The sequence below is a fragment of the Austrofundulus limnaeus genome, unplaced genomic scaffold, assembly GCF_001266775.1.
Source record: "Austrofundulus limnaeus strain Quisiro unplaced genomic scaffold, Austrofundulus_limnaeus-1.0 Scaffold44, whole genome shotgun sequence".
Taxonomy (NCBI): Eukaryota; Metazoa; Chordata; class Actinopteri; order Cyprinodontiformes; family Rivulidae; genus Austrofundulus; species Austrofundulus limnaeus.
The window spans coordinates 147,561-162,437 of NW_013952446.1; the positions used below are offsets into that span (position 1 = coordinate 147,561).

The 14,877-nt window shown below is 38.1% G+C and overlaps 1 protein-coding gene across 2 annotated transcripts in view; it reads right to left on the reverse strand.

The window, feature by feature from the left end:
• Positions 1-439: 439 nt before the first annotated feature.
• Positions 440-14,877, reverse strand: part of fbxo41 (F-box protein 41) — a 51,041-nt gene continuing 36,603 nt past the window's right edge. For both annotated transcript variants that reach the window (XM_014007727.1, XM_014007726.1), the window contains exons 6-14: positions 11,605-11,984; positions 9,056-9,294; positions 8,844-8,959; positions 8,206-8,358; positions 8,003-8,098; positions 6,501-6,619; positions 5,620-5,778; positions 5,254-5,369; positions 440-3,364 (exon numbers count right to left, since the gene is read on the reverse strand). In XM_014007727.1, coding sequence (XP_013863181.1) covers positions 3,302-3,364; positions 5,254-5,369; positions 5,620-5,778; positions 6,501-6,619; positions 8,003-8,098; positions 8,206-8,358; positions 8,844-8,959; positions 9,056-9,294; positions 11,605-11,984 — 1,441 coding nt within the window. In that variant the 3' untranslated portion in view covers positions 440-3,301. The remainder of the gene's footprint in view (positions 3,365-5,253; positions 5,370-5,619; positions 5,779-6,500; positions 6,620-8,002; positions 8,099-8,205; positions 8,359-8,843; positions 8,960-9,055; positions 9,295-11,604; positions 11,985-14,877) is intronic.

The window sequence follows — 14,877 nt, forward strand, 5'->3', positions numbered from 1 at the left end:
TGGCTCTGCTCAGACTAGCCGTTAGCTCGTCAATRAACAGACTTAAACTGTTTCTTCAAATTAAGGTTGTGAATGAATCTGTCTACAGCAGGTAGGATGTTACTAGTTCATAACATTTCAAATCACAGCYGAAAACATTTTGAATTACAAAACAAAGAAAGTTAGGTGAGCATCAGCTCATACTGGCAGCCTTAAAGAGCACTTTAAAAAACATCTCAACCAGATTTATTCTTTAGTTTTCCGAGTGCTGTGAGACTAAATGATTGATGTTGTGAGAGAAATTATTTCCAAGTCCCTTTTCCAYGAGATTCACCATCTAAGGTTCTCAACAAACTGCCAAATATCCCAGAACCATCAACCCAAACCGAGAAAATTGTTCGAGAAAACAAAAAGTGCATTGTGTTTCATTTAAATACTGAGAAAGATTAAAACAACCCTCTTTATAATAAACATCTCTTTTTTATTATTTGTTCCTCTATAGTGCAACAACACACRGGGTCAAATGAAAAAGGTATTATTAACCTGCAGGCAATCAAAGCTCGTTAAACATCTAATAATTTTCTTGCCACAATAGCAGAACAGTTAAGAAGGCAACTCAATGTTTGATGCATGAACACAAACATGCCAACATTATACACAGCGCTCTTTTTTTCTTTTTTTTTAAAGAAATAAATAGCTGAATTATCCTTTTCTTAAATAATCTCCATCTCTATATGAATCTGATGCACATTTAATATAAAGTATCTAAGTACACAACTTCAATGTCAACACTACTGTTATACATAATATATTTCTCTATGTTTGTCATTCATTCCACGCCCCAGAGGTGAGAAGTCCTACTGAATGATCTCTAAAACTTCAGCTCGGCCACTCAGACATTAATATATTATCTCAACATCACATGTTGGTCTTTTTTTTCTCCTCTTCATTGGTTTTCATTTTCTACAAACATTATGTACAGAGTAGCTGATAACGAAACGCAGGGATTGTCGAAAACTCAAAATCAACAAGTGCTTTGTGTTTTTTTCCTCTACAGTGTCAGCAACATTGCAYTCCATTCCCATAAATTTATTCCTTCAGTTAAACCAAAACCAGAGTGAAATAAATAAACAAACTAAAATTATAAAAACGGACAATCATCTGTAGAGAACACTGTTACACATCTCATTATTTGTTTTTTCTATCCTAAAGCCTTTTCAAGAAACTGTAATTTTGCTTATTTGCACCAAATTCTGTAAACAAATAAAAGCTTTATTTGTGCCATGAAATGAAGGAAACAACAATAAGTCGTGTGGTTGATTTTTTTTTACCTAGATGTGCATGTGTGCATTTTTCTTTTCAGTCACAGCAAAAATAAATAAGCTGAAGGAATATTGCTCTTTCACAAAAACATCTGCAGACAGAGGTTCACCTGCACTCACCATGGACAAGAAGGGTATCATAATTTCAATGATTTATTTCAATGGTTCACGTTCTATGATAGAATAAATCAGGCATCAAAATACACACAAACCATCGAAACCTTTGCACAACTGAAGGTCCTTGGATGTGTTTTAATGTGAAAAAGGCAAGAAAATCTACAATAAATTCCAACTTGTGCACTCAAAAACCACCGCACTTGGATGCTGCATAATCCATGATGAATGTATGTAAACCTCTGACCACAACTCTAAGGGGACTTGATAAAGACACTTAAAAAAAATTGCGCACCAGAATAATATAAATTTTTTTTTTTAAATTACTATTTTTGGTCCATGACGGAGTTGAAATACGTGTTAAAATTAAAAATAGTAGTAATAATTTAAACATTATTAAAATGGGGGACTCTGATTCTCCGTGATGTGTTTGGTAAAGTCGTTGAGCGGTAAACACACGTTTTCATGGTCTCTGAGCTGAGAAAACCAACAGGATCAATAGCGTTATTCTCTCAAACACGAGTTGAGCCGTGCTGCATAACTCACAACATGCCGAGTCGTTTCCAAGTGTCACAACAGTGGGCATATTGCTAATTATATTTTGTTAGAATTTCTGCAAAATTACAAAAAAAAAAATATCTGCAGCCAAATCAGTTTCTAGATTTGATGACTGGGTTTGAGTCTTGTACTGTAATGCAAATACTTGTCCTGCACTGTTAAAGGGGGGCCATTAGGCTGATGGGGTGCCAGCTGTGGAGCAGCGTCACCAGCAGGGGGAGCCAGAAGGTTGATGAGGGTAACTTAAAAATAAATAGCCCTGCTGATTGGAATGGCACTGTTCTGTATGAAAATTCAGGCAATATACAAACACTACAACACCTGTACACACCTGGAAACTTTGTTCTATATGAAACACGACACTTTTATTTAGAGCTGCTTTCCCTTTAAATAAAACTCAAGTGATTCTTCTTTTTTTTTTGTCACTGAAGTGACCAAACGTCTGCCTTGCTGGTCCTTGTCTCTTTGCATTAATGGCACATCAGAGAAAATGCTCTCTCGAATAAGGACAGACATTATAACAAATGGCACAGGGAACATCGAATACTGCATCCTGTCCTCTGACACRTTGAGGTCCAGAGATACAACAAAGATCCAAATTAATCACCGGATTGTAAGGGACACGGTCGCAGTTGGAGGAAGCAGAGGACGGTTCTCAAAGGCGTTGCTGCTGCCCCATCCATGCAAACTGTCAAGAAGACGAGATCTGTGTGTCACAGAGAAGCTGCGTTTATTTCACTCCACAGTGTAGCAGAACTCAGCGTTGGGTGGAAGCAGTAAGTGTTCACAAGGTTTTTTTTTACCCAGTTTAACCGTATATAAGTGCAGGACAAGTTGGGATTTTTTACTCACTCCATCACTCACTCAGACACGAAGCTCCTTGAGAATCTGGGGTTTTATGTACGTCTGTGGAAAGTTCCTGTTCTTTTCAGTGAATTGTTCCTTAATTAGCAATCATATAAATGCTGACAGTAAAAAAAGCAGCTTGGTCAACAGGTCCAGTGTCACTAACCTCATTCTCTTTTTTTACGGTTTGAAACAAAGCTGATGAGCCTCTTCAGTTTGCAAAGTTTAAATATTCTTCTTTTCGATTAAAAATTGCCTCTGTTGGTCTTATGGTCCCACTGACCTTTAGGGAAATATTTGTCAAATTTTTGTTTTAATTTTTCACATTTGTTCTCCCAGAATGTCCACATTTATTTACGATGTTGTGTCGTTTGTGTTARCCGATGCGTTCAACCCCTTCTCGGGCGTCAGCTCAAACTTTAGCTGCGTCCTTCTGACTGACTTGGGCTACCTCTCAGCGTCTCGGAGAAGAACGAAAGATGTTAGCAGAGGCTGTCTGCTTTCACGTGGAGAATTTTGGAGAAGCCAGGTCTCTTTTTCAGAGCCTGAAAGAAATAAAAGAAAAGATGTCAGCATCAGATTTATCTCTTGTCTGCTTCTCGTCAGTAGTAAATACGACAGCTTAGAAGTGTTTAAGTCCTTGAGCTTCACCTCGGAAAAGAGATGATGCTGAGCACAAAGATCAAGATAAAAACTGATGTTTAYACCATTTCCAGGGAGATTACTGCGGGGAAACATTTCTGCATCTTTACTGCAACCTACTGACTCATTAAAACAAAGCCTGTTTTATCCCTGACTGCGTGTGTTTAGCCATAAAACAGATAAAATCTAGTCACCAATAGGCCTTCAAAAACTGAGTCAGTGGTTACTCTGATAAAAAAAAAAACAGACGTCATTTCTATTTTAAAATGAAACTAGCATTCCTAAAGGACTCCAAAACGCCAACAGCTTCCTTTGCCAACATTTTCAACAAATACCTCATTTGATCTGTTAGAGCTCAAACATCATGCTGGGGATGATGCTCAGAAACAGTGGTGGGCACCAGACCGCTAAAGCGCAAATCTGCTAATTGCGGACCTAAATATTTCATTCGTGCTTTAGCGGTCTTACTAGTTTTTATAATTCATGAGCAGATTTGCGATTTCTAAAATTAAAATGCAGTACCGCTAATAACTAATTATCTATCAGTCATAATTATCTTGAACGGTGGAAGGTGTGGCTGTCAATGAATCACAACACACGTAAACTATCCAACAGCACCCCTCCCAGATAAACACACTTATTGGAAAGGTATACATCCATGCTGAATGTTGCTTTCAGTCACGGTTCTCATTTCCCACAATGCTTTGTATCTGCTTACGTWGCAGGAAGGCAATAGCAAAAACAGTTGTAAATCATACTAAAATTTTGTATGTATTGATTTATTTTACTTTACAATCGAAGCTCCTTTTTTAAAATAATAATAATAATAAAGTTTAAATGCTGGAGCTCAATACTTGATAATTGATACTTCATAATTGGTCGAAGCAAAGGGGTTAGAGATGCAGAAATGATTTAAAGATGTTATGTTGGTGAAGACAGACATCTAGTGGTCAACTGGAGCAACTACATGGAAAACTTTAAAATCCAAGCTCTTATTTTGAAGGGAAGATAGTTTCCTGTACTGCTTGCTTTCGTTTCCCATCACAAATCAAATCCGTCATGTACCCAGAATGCATCGCTTCAGTTTTCCAATAAACAGTTTTAAAATTGCTTTATTGATGCTTCTTTAGTGAAAAATCTACAACAAACAAAAGAAAAAGACAAAGAAGCAGCCGAACTAGCAATCCTCAACAACTTTTTAAAGAAGCAGCCAAACTAGCAATCCTCAACAACTTTTTAATTTTTACACTTGGAGCTAAAGGTCTGTTTCAGGAAATCATATCCCCAGCAATCGGCGGTTGTAGAATTAAGTTGTAAAAGGGTTCATATACTGCTAGTTGGCAGTATTGTGCATATATTGTACATGAATTGTTGCTGGCTAGTAAGTGTCAAATTGAAATTGTGTTTTTAAATTAGCTTCCGCTTGTTTTTCTATGGCATAAGTGCTTTAGAAATTGCAGAGCTAACTTTTGGATTAGCACTGCCCACCACTGCTCAGATAGTACAACCACATCAAACTTTAGCTCCATATATGTCAAATTAACTGAGTTTTAGCTATATTTAAGTAGCCGTTACAATAATGTAATCGCAATACAATGGAGGAACAGTGATGCATTTAAGGAACTAGTGACTAAAATGGAGTATTTTGGGTAGTGGCAGACTGTGAGAGACAACTTCTTTTAGATAAAAACACAAAAGTTTACAACATTTTAAAATGTTTTCTGTGATGTAAATCTTTCATTGTGGGAGTCTAAAATGCGATGCCACGTGTGAGTCTCAGAGAGTCTGTTACCTGCAGCTTGTTAACCATCTCGTCAAACAGTTTTCTAGCTTCTGGACTACTGGGGTCCTCAAAGTAGTCTTCTATACCGATCTGAACCACAATAGACTTGAGGCTGCGACAAACACCTGCGCAGTTAGAAAGACAAGGGACTACAGATGAAAACTAGCCACCATGGCTAAACCTGGCATTTTATGTAATATGCACTGTCCCTTCTTAAATAAATAAATAAAAACAAACACAATTTTAAGATTGTTGGGAAACCRCATTGAGTTAGATGAGTTTCTGTGCTGAATGGTATTACTGAGGCATATTAAGCAGGAAGTGGCCACACAGTAGTTTTATAGTGAAGTCTTCACAGTCAGGGTTTCAACTCACTGTTGAAGTGGAGCAGGGCTTTCGGGGTGACCGGTGTGGAGGTAAGCACCAACATCTCCAGACCTTTCAGGCCTTCTCTGCAAACCTCTGCTGCCACCTCCTGGTTGATCTCACTCACATGGTCCAGCTCCAACACTTGCAGCCTCATGCAGTTCCTCGCTGCACAGATGGACAGGATGAAGTCAAAAATGATTAAAAACAAAGTAGATGCTAGAAGACAGTGAAAGAATTTAAATACAGGAAAAAGCCAAGGCTGCTGAAGGCCTGAAAAAGTGACTTTATTTATATGAACTCAAATATTAGAAAAAAATCTTCTATTATAATACTTAAATGTTGAACTTATTCAGGACAAAACTGATGACTTTTGCAATTTGTGACTTTTATAAATTTCAAATATTAAAAAACATCATTAAAATGGATGTAGAAATCTTCAAACCCTTTTAAAACTGCACTCTTGGAAAGATAATAGTTTTGCATATTTTCAGATAAAACCGTTATTTGAACTTAAAATGGCTTACAGAGACTTTGGGATTTTTGCAAATGATAAGGTTATTGATAGTTTTATTTTATTTTATTTTATTTTTTGGTACAATTACACGTAATTTTTTTTAAAAAAAGGGCCAGTTTTTAGAAATATAATATGATGCTTTTATAACTTTGGAGCCATTTTCTTACATGCACATTGCATTAAGTTGACTATTTGGAATTGATTTGRATAAAGAAATAGAAAATGTTTACACAATCAAGAAAACAAACATTCTAGTTGTATGACACAAAATAAATTTTCAAAGTATTTTTCCTTAACAGGGTTTGAATTGGATTCACAACTAAAGTAATAACAAAATGTACGTGATGTATGCTCCATGTTGTTCCATGTTTACCCAGTGAGGCCAGTCCCTGAATCCCACATCCTGCTCCACCCACACCRAGAGCACGGAGGTGAGGCCAGCACCTTCCAATCGTCTGCAAGCAGCGGTTACTGAAGCGGGCAGGTTGTTGACTAGAAGAAAGACAGGCTTGAATAAGTGGTTTCTTATTAAARTATTAGTTCAGGTCTTTTGAAGAAGTGTCCTGTGGGAAGGTTATGAATTATAAATATCTTACTTGTTGTAGCCCTTCGAATGACCTCAGTTTAAGTTTGTTCATTTTAAATATATTTTTTTCATTAAGTCCTCACGTCTGCATCTGTGGGTTCCACCACAACTAAACTGCATTGCACATCTTTCACATTTTCCCTGAGTTCTTTGTTTTTTTTTAATGCATGGGCTACTAGCATCAGTAGTGCAGCTAAAAGCACTTTCTGCAGGAATATCACATATGTTTTTTCTGGACTAACTGTGTATTTCAAAACTAGCAGCAGTGTGCAAGTTTATAAAACAGCATTTGCATGAACCACTATGAAAATATTAAAGGGGACATATCGTGCAAAATCCACTTTTCTACATTTTGTTGTGTACTTAGAGTATCTAGGAGTGCAGGACAGTTGAATTTGAAAAGAAWTCTTTATATTCTGATGGGTCATATTTTTTCAACCTGTTCAGTTTTCTGTTTTTTCTATAGTGTTCTTTATTTCATCAAATTATTTGCAACWGAACTGTTATAAGCTCTGGACAAACAACTATAATTCTGTCGTCATCATTCTCCTCTGGCTCTGGGTCAGACTSTGGCTCCAACATGTAGGGCTGGATGGACAAGTCTTCAGTTCTTTTCATGAATATGTAAATAAAATGATTCTGCACTGCTATAGTCACAGGCCCCTATCAAAGTAGAATCTCTGGAAGCTGGAGGTGGGGTGGGGGATGAAGTGCTCATGTGGATTTAAAGAGACAYACCTCAGAAAAAGGGCTTTGTGGGGTTACAATAAGGAAGAATTCACACCAAAGCATTGCAGTTCCATTTTACACAGACTCCAGCTGAATTATTTTAACGTTTAAAATAAATATTTAAAAACATGATAAGTCTACTTTAAGACTAGAGTTGTTTCAAGGTGGCAAAAATCAGTTTTGGGATCTTGGAATAGCCATTAGATCATCAGTCTTGTCAGAATTAAACTTTGTTTCCTTGAACTGCGTTTGTCTAAAGTACTGCCTACAACAGGTAAGATAATATTTGTTCATAATCTTTTCACAGAACCTAACATTAAATACTGTAGATTATCTATTACTTTGAAAAATTTCCTTGATTCTAGACTTATTAGCCACAGAACTATGAATCCCCACATTTCACACGGTCTGAAATATTTAATGCCACCATCCAGGTATGACAGCTTCAGAGGATTCTTTTTTTTTCTTTCGACTGCTATTTTGCTTTTTAAAAATAATGGACTTAAAGAATATTAGCYAGATAGTGATAATGTCATGACTTATATGGCTTCTTAAATTACCATGGATGTAAGGGTGCCACCTGCAGAGAAATAATGTCTCTACATCCTGCCCCGAGGGCCCAGATCACCTCCTGGCCAACCGGGTCTGTAGCACTCCTGGAACAAAGCAAACACTCATCATTTAAGTGTACACACAACAATGCATACGTCAAGTGTTTGCCGGTGCAGTCCGGGGTGCAGGAGAGCTGGGTGTGGTGGTCTACCTGTAGGTTACGGCCTGGAGGGCCCGGCAGTAGCAGCTGGCCAGCCACAGGGAGCGATCGGTCAGCAGGTTGGGACAGTGTGAAATCTTCAGTATCAGCAGGCTACTTCCTGTGGCYTTTAACAACGCCTCCAAACCTTCTTCCAGACAGCCACTTGGACCGAAATGTAAGGGAAGGTCAAGTGAAAAAAAAAAAACAAACAAACAGAGAAAACAAAGTGACTTTTTTTTTCTTCACTTCATTTCAGCATCTATACCAGGAACAGCAAATACTGTTTCAAAATGTCCCTGCTGCAATGTTTTCGTGAAGCATCATGATTTAAGAAGATCTTCTGCGTCCTTCACACAAATACCTTCATTTTTTCCACTCTCATCAGTTCTCTGCCTGTTTTTTTTCCCAGCAAATGGAAGCTGATGTTTCACAGACTGGGGATAATCAGAAAGCACCAAAATGTCAGTTTTCATCAGCCTGATTCCTCCTCCTGGCCTCCTCTCATCAGTCGCTGTCTGAAGAATTGTTTGGTCTCTCAGTTCAACCATATGTTAAACATTAAAGTTTTTTCAAGCAAAGGCAATATAAAGTGAGCTAACTCAGATAATATTGGTGATAATTTAGTTACAGTCTATGTATTGTCTCACCGTGTGCTTTTAAGGTAGTCCTCCTTGGCTTCCTTCTTGCCCCGCTGTCTTGGTTTAAGGTTTTGCAGGATGAGTGAGTGTGTTTGAGTGCACCACTGAGACAACGTGCTCAGGAACTAAGAAAAAATAAATAAAAACAAAGTATATACAGTGTACCCAGAGCAGTTATGAGTGCTCTCAACCAGAAAACACACAGTATCTAAAAGCTGCACCTTGGAAGAAATGCGAGCGTTTTCTAGCAGCACCCTGGTCCACACGGCTGGGTGACGGGCCACAAACCTCCAGTTGCGGCACACCTCGGCGGCTCGAAGCAGGGTTTTCGTGTCCASGTAGGTGAAGATGCAGAAGAGGGCCGCGCGCATCTTCAGGATCTCTGGACTGATCACCTCGTTGGATTTCGAAGGGCTCTTTTCGTGGCGGCATGGCTTGCTGTAGACCGCTTCAGACCGACCTGCAGGAATAAACCAGTCAGTAAACCCTTTTATGTACATTATGTCCTAATGAGTGACTCAATGAACAGTTTCATATATGTATGTATAAAATCATCCATCCATCCACAACTTCAACAATTTCAAAAATATTTTTTGTCACATGGTGGCGCCAGTCTTCAATCGAAAAAAAAAAAGCAAGAAAGTAAATGAGATTGCGTAATAACTTTCCCTTCTTCTTCTCTTTCTACGGCTGATACCATGTCTCCAATCTGAGCCTGGCATGTTCCTCCGGGCAAGATTACTCCTACGTGACTCACATCATCTTTGGCCTTGGAAGGCATCTGTTCAGAACCATCAGGGCAGTAAAGAAATGCACACTATCTGAGTCTCTTTTATTCTATCTCTCCCTCACACACCACCTACGCTCAAGATTTTCAAAATGAACTAAAAAAGCTAAGCTGCATGCCACATGACGGGACAAAATCTGCTCCTAAAAATCAAGGCGATCCAACAAATCCTGCTAGAAACTCTGCTATTAGGGAGAACTACGTCAGAGCGAAAGGGTGCCAGTAACATGTTATGTGTGAAAAATCTGTTCGGCTAATACGGAGGGGCGGGGCAAAGTTGCTAACGTGAATTCGTCCCAGAACCCTGGCCCAGTTTCCCTGCATGCCAGACTACCGAGATCCACCTGATATTTGAAAACTTGACGGCAGATGGAAAGAAGAGAGAGGAACAGCAGAGTGTACAAGGATGCTGGCATGGCAAGACGCTGATAGAAAAAACACACAATCTGTTGTGTGGCAGAGCTGTCCAAGAACAACTGGCTCAGTATGAGAGAAGGAACTGTAGTGGGCAGAGACTGTGGTGTGCACACAAACCAATCAATATAATGTAATCAATGGAAAAGCCAGCTCCAGTTAGTATTTATATTAGTCAAACGTATTTGTCAACCATTAACGCTATATCTAAATTATGAGTTAATTGGTGTACTTCTGTTCCATAAAGCTGTTTTTTAGCAGCAAAATTAACTACTACTAGTAACAATTACATCATCATGGACTGAAAGGATGCTGACTAAGAAACAATAAAAAGCCCACGCTCTGGAAGTGTGACCTTTAGGCTTGACTGAAACTTACAGCTGCTTAGAGGACAAGCCAAAATGTCCTCTAGGGATCAATCTCATGGTCAGAGAAAACAAAGATGAAGCTTTTGGCCACAATAATCTACATGTTTGGAGGAATTAAACTGATGCTTACACACCTAAAAAGTCTGACGGTGCATCATGATGATGAAAGAGGAGGACTATATCCAAATTTATCTTCTTCATCTCAAAATCATCAGATAGAAGAGGATTTGAAACTTCGACACTTTTGGATGTTTCAGGGCAACGATCATAGACAGACTTTAAAACTGCTTTCTGATTGGATCAGGCAGACTAACATTAAGTTTCTGGTATGGTCTTCCTGAAGCCATGGCCTTATCCGTTTTGAAAAATGTTGGACTGTGGTTAGAAAAAAGTTTTTTTTTGGGCCAAGAAACCAAAACATTAAATAAACCCATTCTTTCAAGAAGAGCAGTAAAATATCAGTCAAAATTACGCAAGAAGCTTGTTGATGTTTATTTTTTTAAACACTGAATTGTTTCCAGCTTGAAAAAAAAATTCAAATCAATGAACCAAATTAATGACATTTGTGACGTCACATCGAAATGAGGATTAAGTCCAAAAGTGAAATGTGGAAAAATAGGCAGATATAGTGTTTAGATTTAAACGTGTGCAAAAATTGCATTTTGTCTAAATATAATGAATGTGTCTTATCAATGTATCGTTTGAATGAAGTGTCTAAAATATAATCCTAAAAAAGATTTTTGAAACACTTTTTGAGCAGTAGCAACAAAAAATAGATTTTGATTAAAAATGACTGAAAAATTAGAATTTTTCCCTGTGAGCTTGTAATGTATTTGTTTCATTTTTCAACTGGGAAATCTTAATACACAAACACTATTTGAGGTTTCCTCTTTAAATTTACATAAAAAATTACTTAATAAATTTACATAAAATTACCAGTAGGATTCAGACCAAACAGTAATGTATTATTGCAACCAGCAAGACAAATTAGGTCATTTCTCTGGATCCACTTATGATATCAGGATGATCCAGBTATCAAAATGTAGCTTTTAAAGCCAGGAATCTGAAAATGTARYTAGGYCMTTTTRAMCAAATTTGACTTAGTCCTCATTTCGATATGATGAGTCACATTTAAATCCATGATGAGTGTGTATCAAGCAGGATGCTTGACTGCTCCTATCCCTTCACAGACAGTGGTTACCTGCGTTAGGGCGGTACGCTCCTCTGCCGTGGTGAGGGTAGGGTGGTGCTGACTGCTGGACCTCAGCCACGGCTCTCCTCTCCTGCTCCCACATCTCCACCTCAGACTCTGTGGTCCGGGAGCCCACGTCCGACACATCTCCTTCCTCGCCCTCCGTGCTGTTCCTGTAGGGCCGMCGCTGCCAGTTCTGTATGGCCTGCTTACGAAGCCCCCAGTTTCTCGACCCGCACCCCGGGGACCGCTCGTAACCCCCCTCGCCCAGCCGGCACTGCATGTGATAGTACTGCGCCTCGGGACACTCCTCCATGGGATGCATCTCCACACTGTCGCTGTCGTAACCACCAGAACCCTGCGAGGCAGATTTCATCCTTCCTGAGGCTCTAAAGCAAAACAGAGGGAATTTATTGATGCTATTTTTCTTTTGTTTTACATTTGCAAATCCCATATATCTGCTTTAACAATTACATGAGTATGAAAAACATAAATAACTGTAACAATTTCAGAAAAGAAAAACTGAATTTTTGCATCGTAATAAATCAAAGATTTTGCAAAAAGTGAAGTTTTAGATAAAAGTCCATCTAAAACCTTCATCGACCAAGACTTCTGAACAGAAAAATGGTGTAAAAAAATGACAGATTGTGGTCTTAACATGGGTTAAGTGGAGCACCGTTTCAGAGAAAGACACAGTGGCCATGGCAACCAGAGGAAACTCGCTGTGCCAAGAAATATTCCTCTAACGCTTAGAAAAACCTCCATCTGTACCTCTAACATTAGATTCTTACATTATCTCCTTTTTTTAACAAATTAGGTTGAAGATTTTGCAAATCTGTTGCCCACACTTATTATTTTGATTTAAATATTTTGGCCTGATTGGATCATTGGTGCTACCTGACATGAAACAATAAAGGCCTAGYGGTACACGTCAGTTTAGCTCAGTAACTAAAGACATTTAACGAGATAGACATTTTTTGTGTAGAGCAGAGATGGGGACTTGTGACTCAGACTTAGACTTGGGTCTCACTTAAGTCTCTACTATTAAAGACTTAGATTTGACTTGGACTCGTGGTTTGAGACTCGCGAACAACGCAAGTCACCTGAGTACAGGAGGGGCCAGCATTGTACAATGTTAATGAGGTGTATCCTACGTGATAAACAGAGCTTCAGCATGGCAGGTGTGTTGCAGTATATTCATTTTAAGCTTTTCTTACAGAYTTTATTCAACGCCGTGACAAGAGACTGKCAAAATGCAAAGTGTGTGGAGTCYAAATCCAAAATTTGTTTTTGGGATGACTTGTGCAGCTCTTTTACTTTAAGGATCCTGGTTCATCATCTTCACTGACATGCTTTTATTCATTTAAAAACATTTTTTTTCTTGTATTTTATTGTAAAAGCAGCAGCAAACGTGCTCTTGTCAGACTACAAGTGCAAAATACAGTTAATAATACTCTAAATGCTTGATTGTTGTTCTTTCAACCTTATCTGTATCTTTAAAACATATTATGTTTTAATAGTATTATTAAAACATAATACTATGTTTTAATATTTTATTAAAATATAGTATTATGTTTTAATAGTATTATTAAAATATGATACTATGTTTTAATATTTGATTAAAATATAGAATATAATCTAGTATAGTTAGAATACCTTTGATCAAACTGCCAGTTAAGTAATACACACAACTAGACATGGACTTGGGGTCAAAAAACTTGAGACCTGACTTAGACTTGGAGCCAAAGACTTGAGACATGACTTGGACTTGCAAAAAAGACTTGTGCACATCTCTGGTGTAGAGTAAAGTTGATTAGCTGTGGCATTCTGCTTGGATATGGTTGATTCTAAAAGATAATCAGTTGTTTACAATCATCCAGTGATTACTTTGAGAGTTTCACAGAAATCTGTTTGGTGGTTAATGAGATATTTTGCTAACAGACAGAGTGGACTCCAATATTCACTACCATGGGTTTATGCCAGGGGTGGGCAATGGTCCTTGAGGACAAAAAATCCTTCATGTTTGACTTGTTTCCCTGCTCTAACACACTTAATTCAGTGATTGGATTACCTCTTTACGTTCTGCAGAAGTCTGGTAATTATCCATTCATTCAAATCAGGTGCTGGAGCAAAGAAACAAGTAAACCATGCGGGATAGTGGCCCTCCAGGACCRGGGTTGTACACCTCTGGTTTACCCTGGAAGCATGTGTTTGTGGCAGGCAATAACAAATAAAAGGACTTTAATTTAATGTCTGGATTTGCTAAAACAAAGCACTCTTCACAGCTAATTTTGTATATAAACAAACACTGGACCAAAGTACAAAAAATAAAAAAACTACTGTGCTACAGAATATGAGCCAAACAATTTCGGATGATTTATAGCAAAACGAGGGCTGCTTTTGTACATACAAGCTGTTACCACACTAAAAATAACCTTCAACACAAGCGATGAAGTTACAAATTTTGGCCTCGTTATTGGTTTTATCTTCCACTCTGCTCTTTTTATTCCCAAACAAGGTGATCAAAATGATATTCTTGTATCATTCAGGGATGTAGAATGAAAGAGAATGAGTGATGATAAAGCAGAAAGGCTTAAATGGAGCTTGGAAGAAGAAAAACGTCTGTGGTTGTGTRCTTAAAAATCCACGTTCCAAACTACATTGCTGCCCAAAGCAAGATGTAGCGGTATGAAATGAACCAAATCACTTAGATTCTAATTACTCAGAGCTAATAATTTAAATGATTCTAGAGTGTGATTACTAAACACAAAGTAGACACAGAGCTGAATCAGTGGAAGACACACACAGYCTGCCCTGTCCTTACTCTCTGAACATCCTGTTCAGCTAACAAACAGACCGTGTTTGCTGCGAAAGCGTGCAAAAAATATCTTTCATATTTCTGATATGTTTGTGCAAAACTGATGYGTGTTGACTAATCATCCATATGCACATATGTCTGGTTCAGTTATAAATAATAAGTCACAGAAACTGGCCCAGATTTTTAAAAGATGACCGCCACTCCAGCTAGTGGCAAAAATGTATTGATCCTTAGTGAAAAGCTATTAATAGCCTGAAATGGCTTTCAAGACTGTTTTGGCCACCCGGTGTGTGTGTGTGTGTGTGTGTGTGTGAGGTACATAGTGAAAAATGAGAAAAATAACGTAAAACACTGCAGTGGGAAAATCTAATCAAATGTCATTTAAATGTTTTCAGGGATTTCAAGGGCTTTCGAAATAATTTTGCTTCGCATATATTATAAATTATAGTAAATGGTGTAAAGTG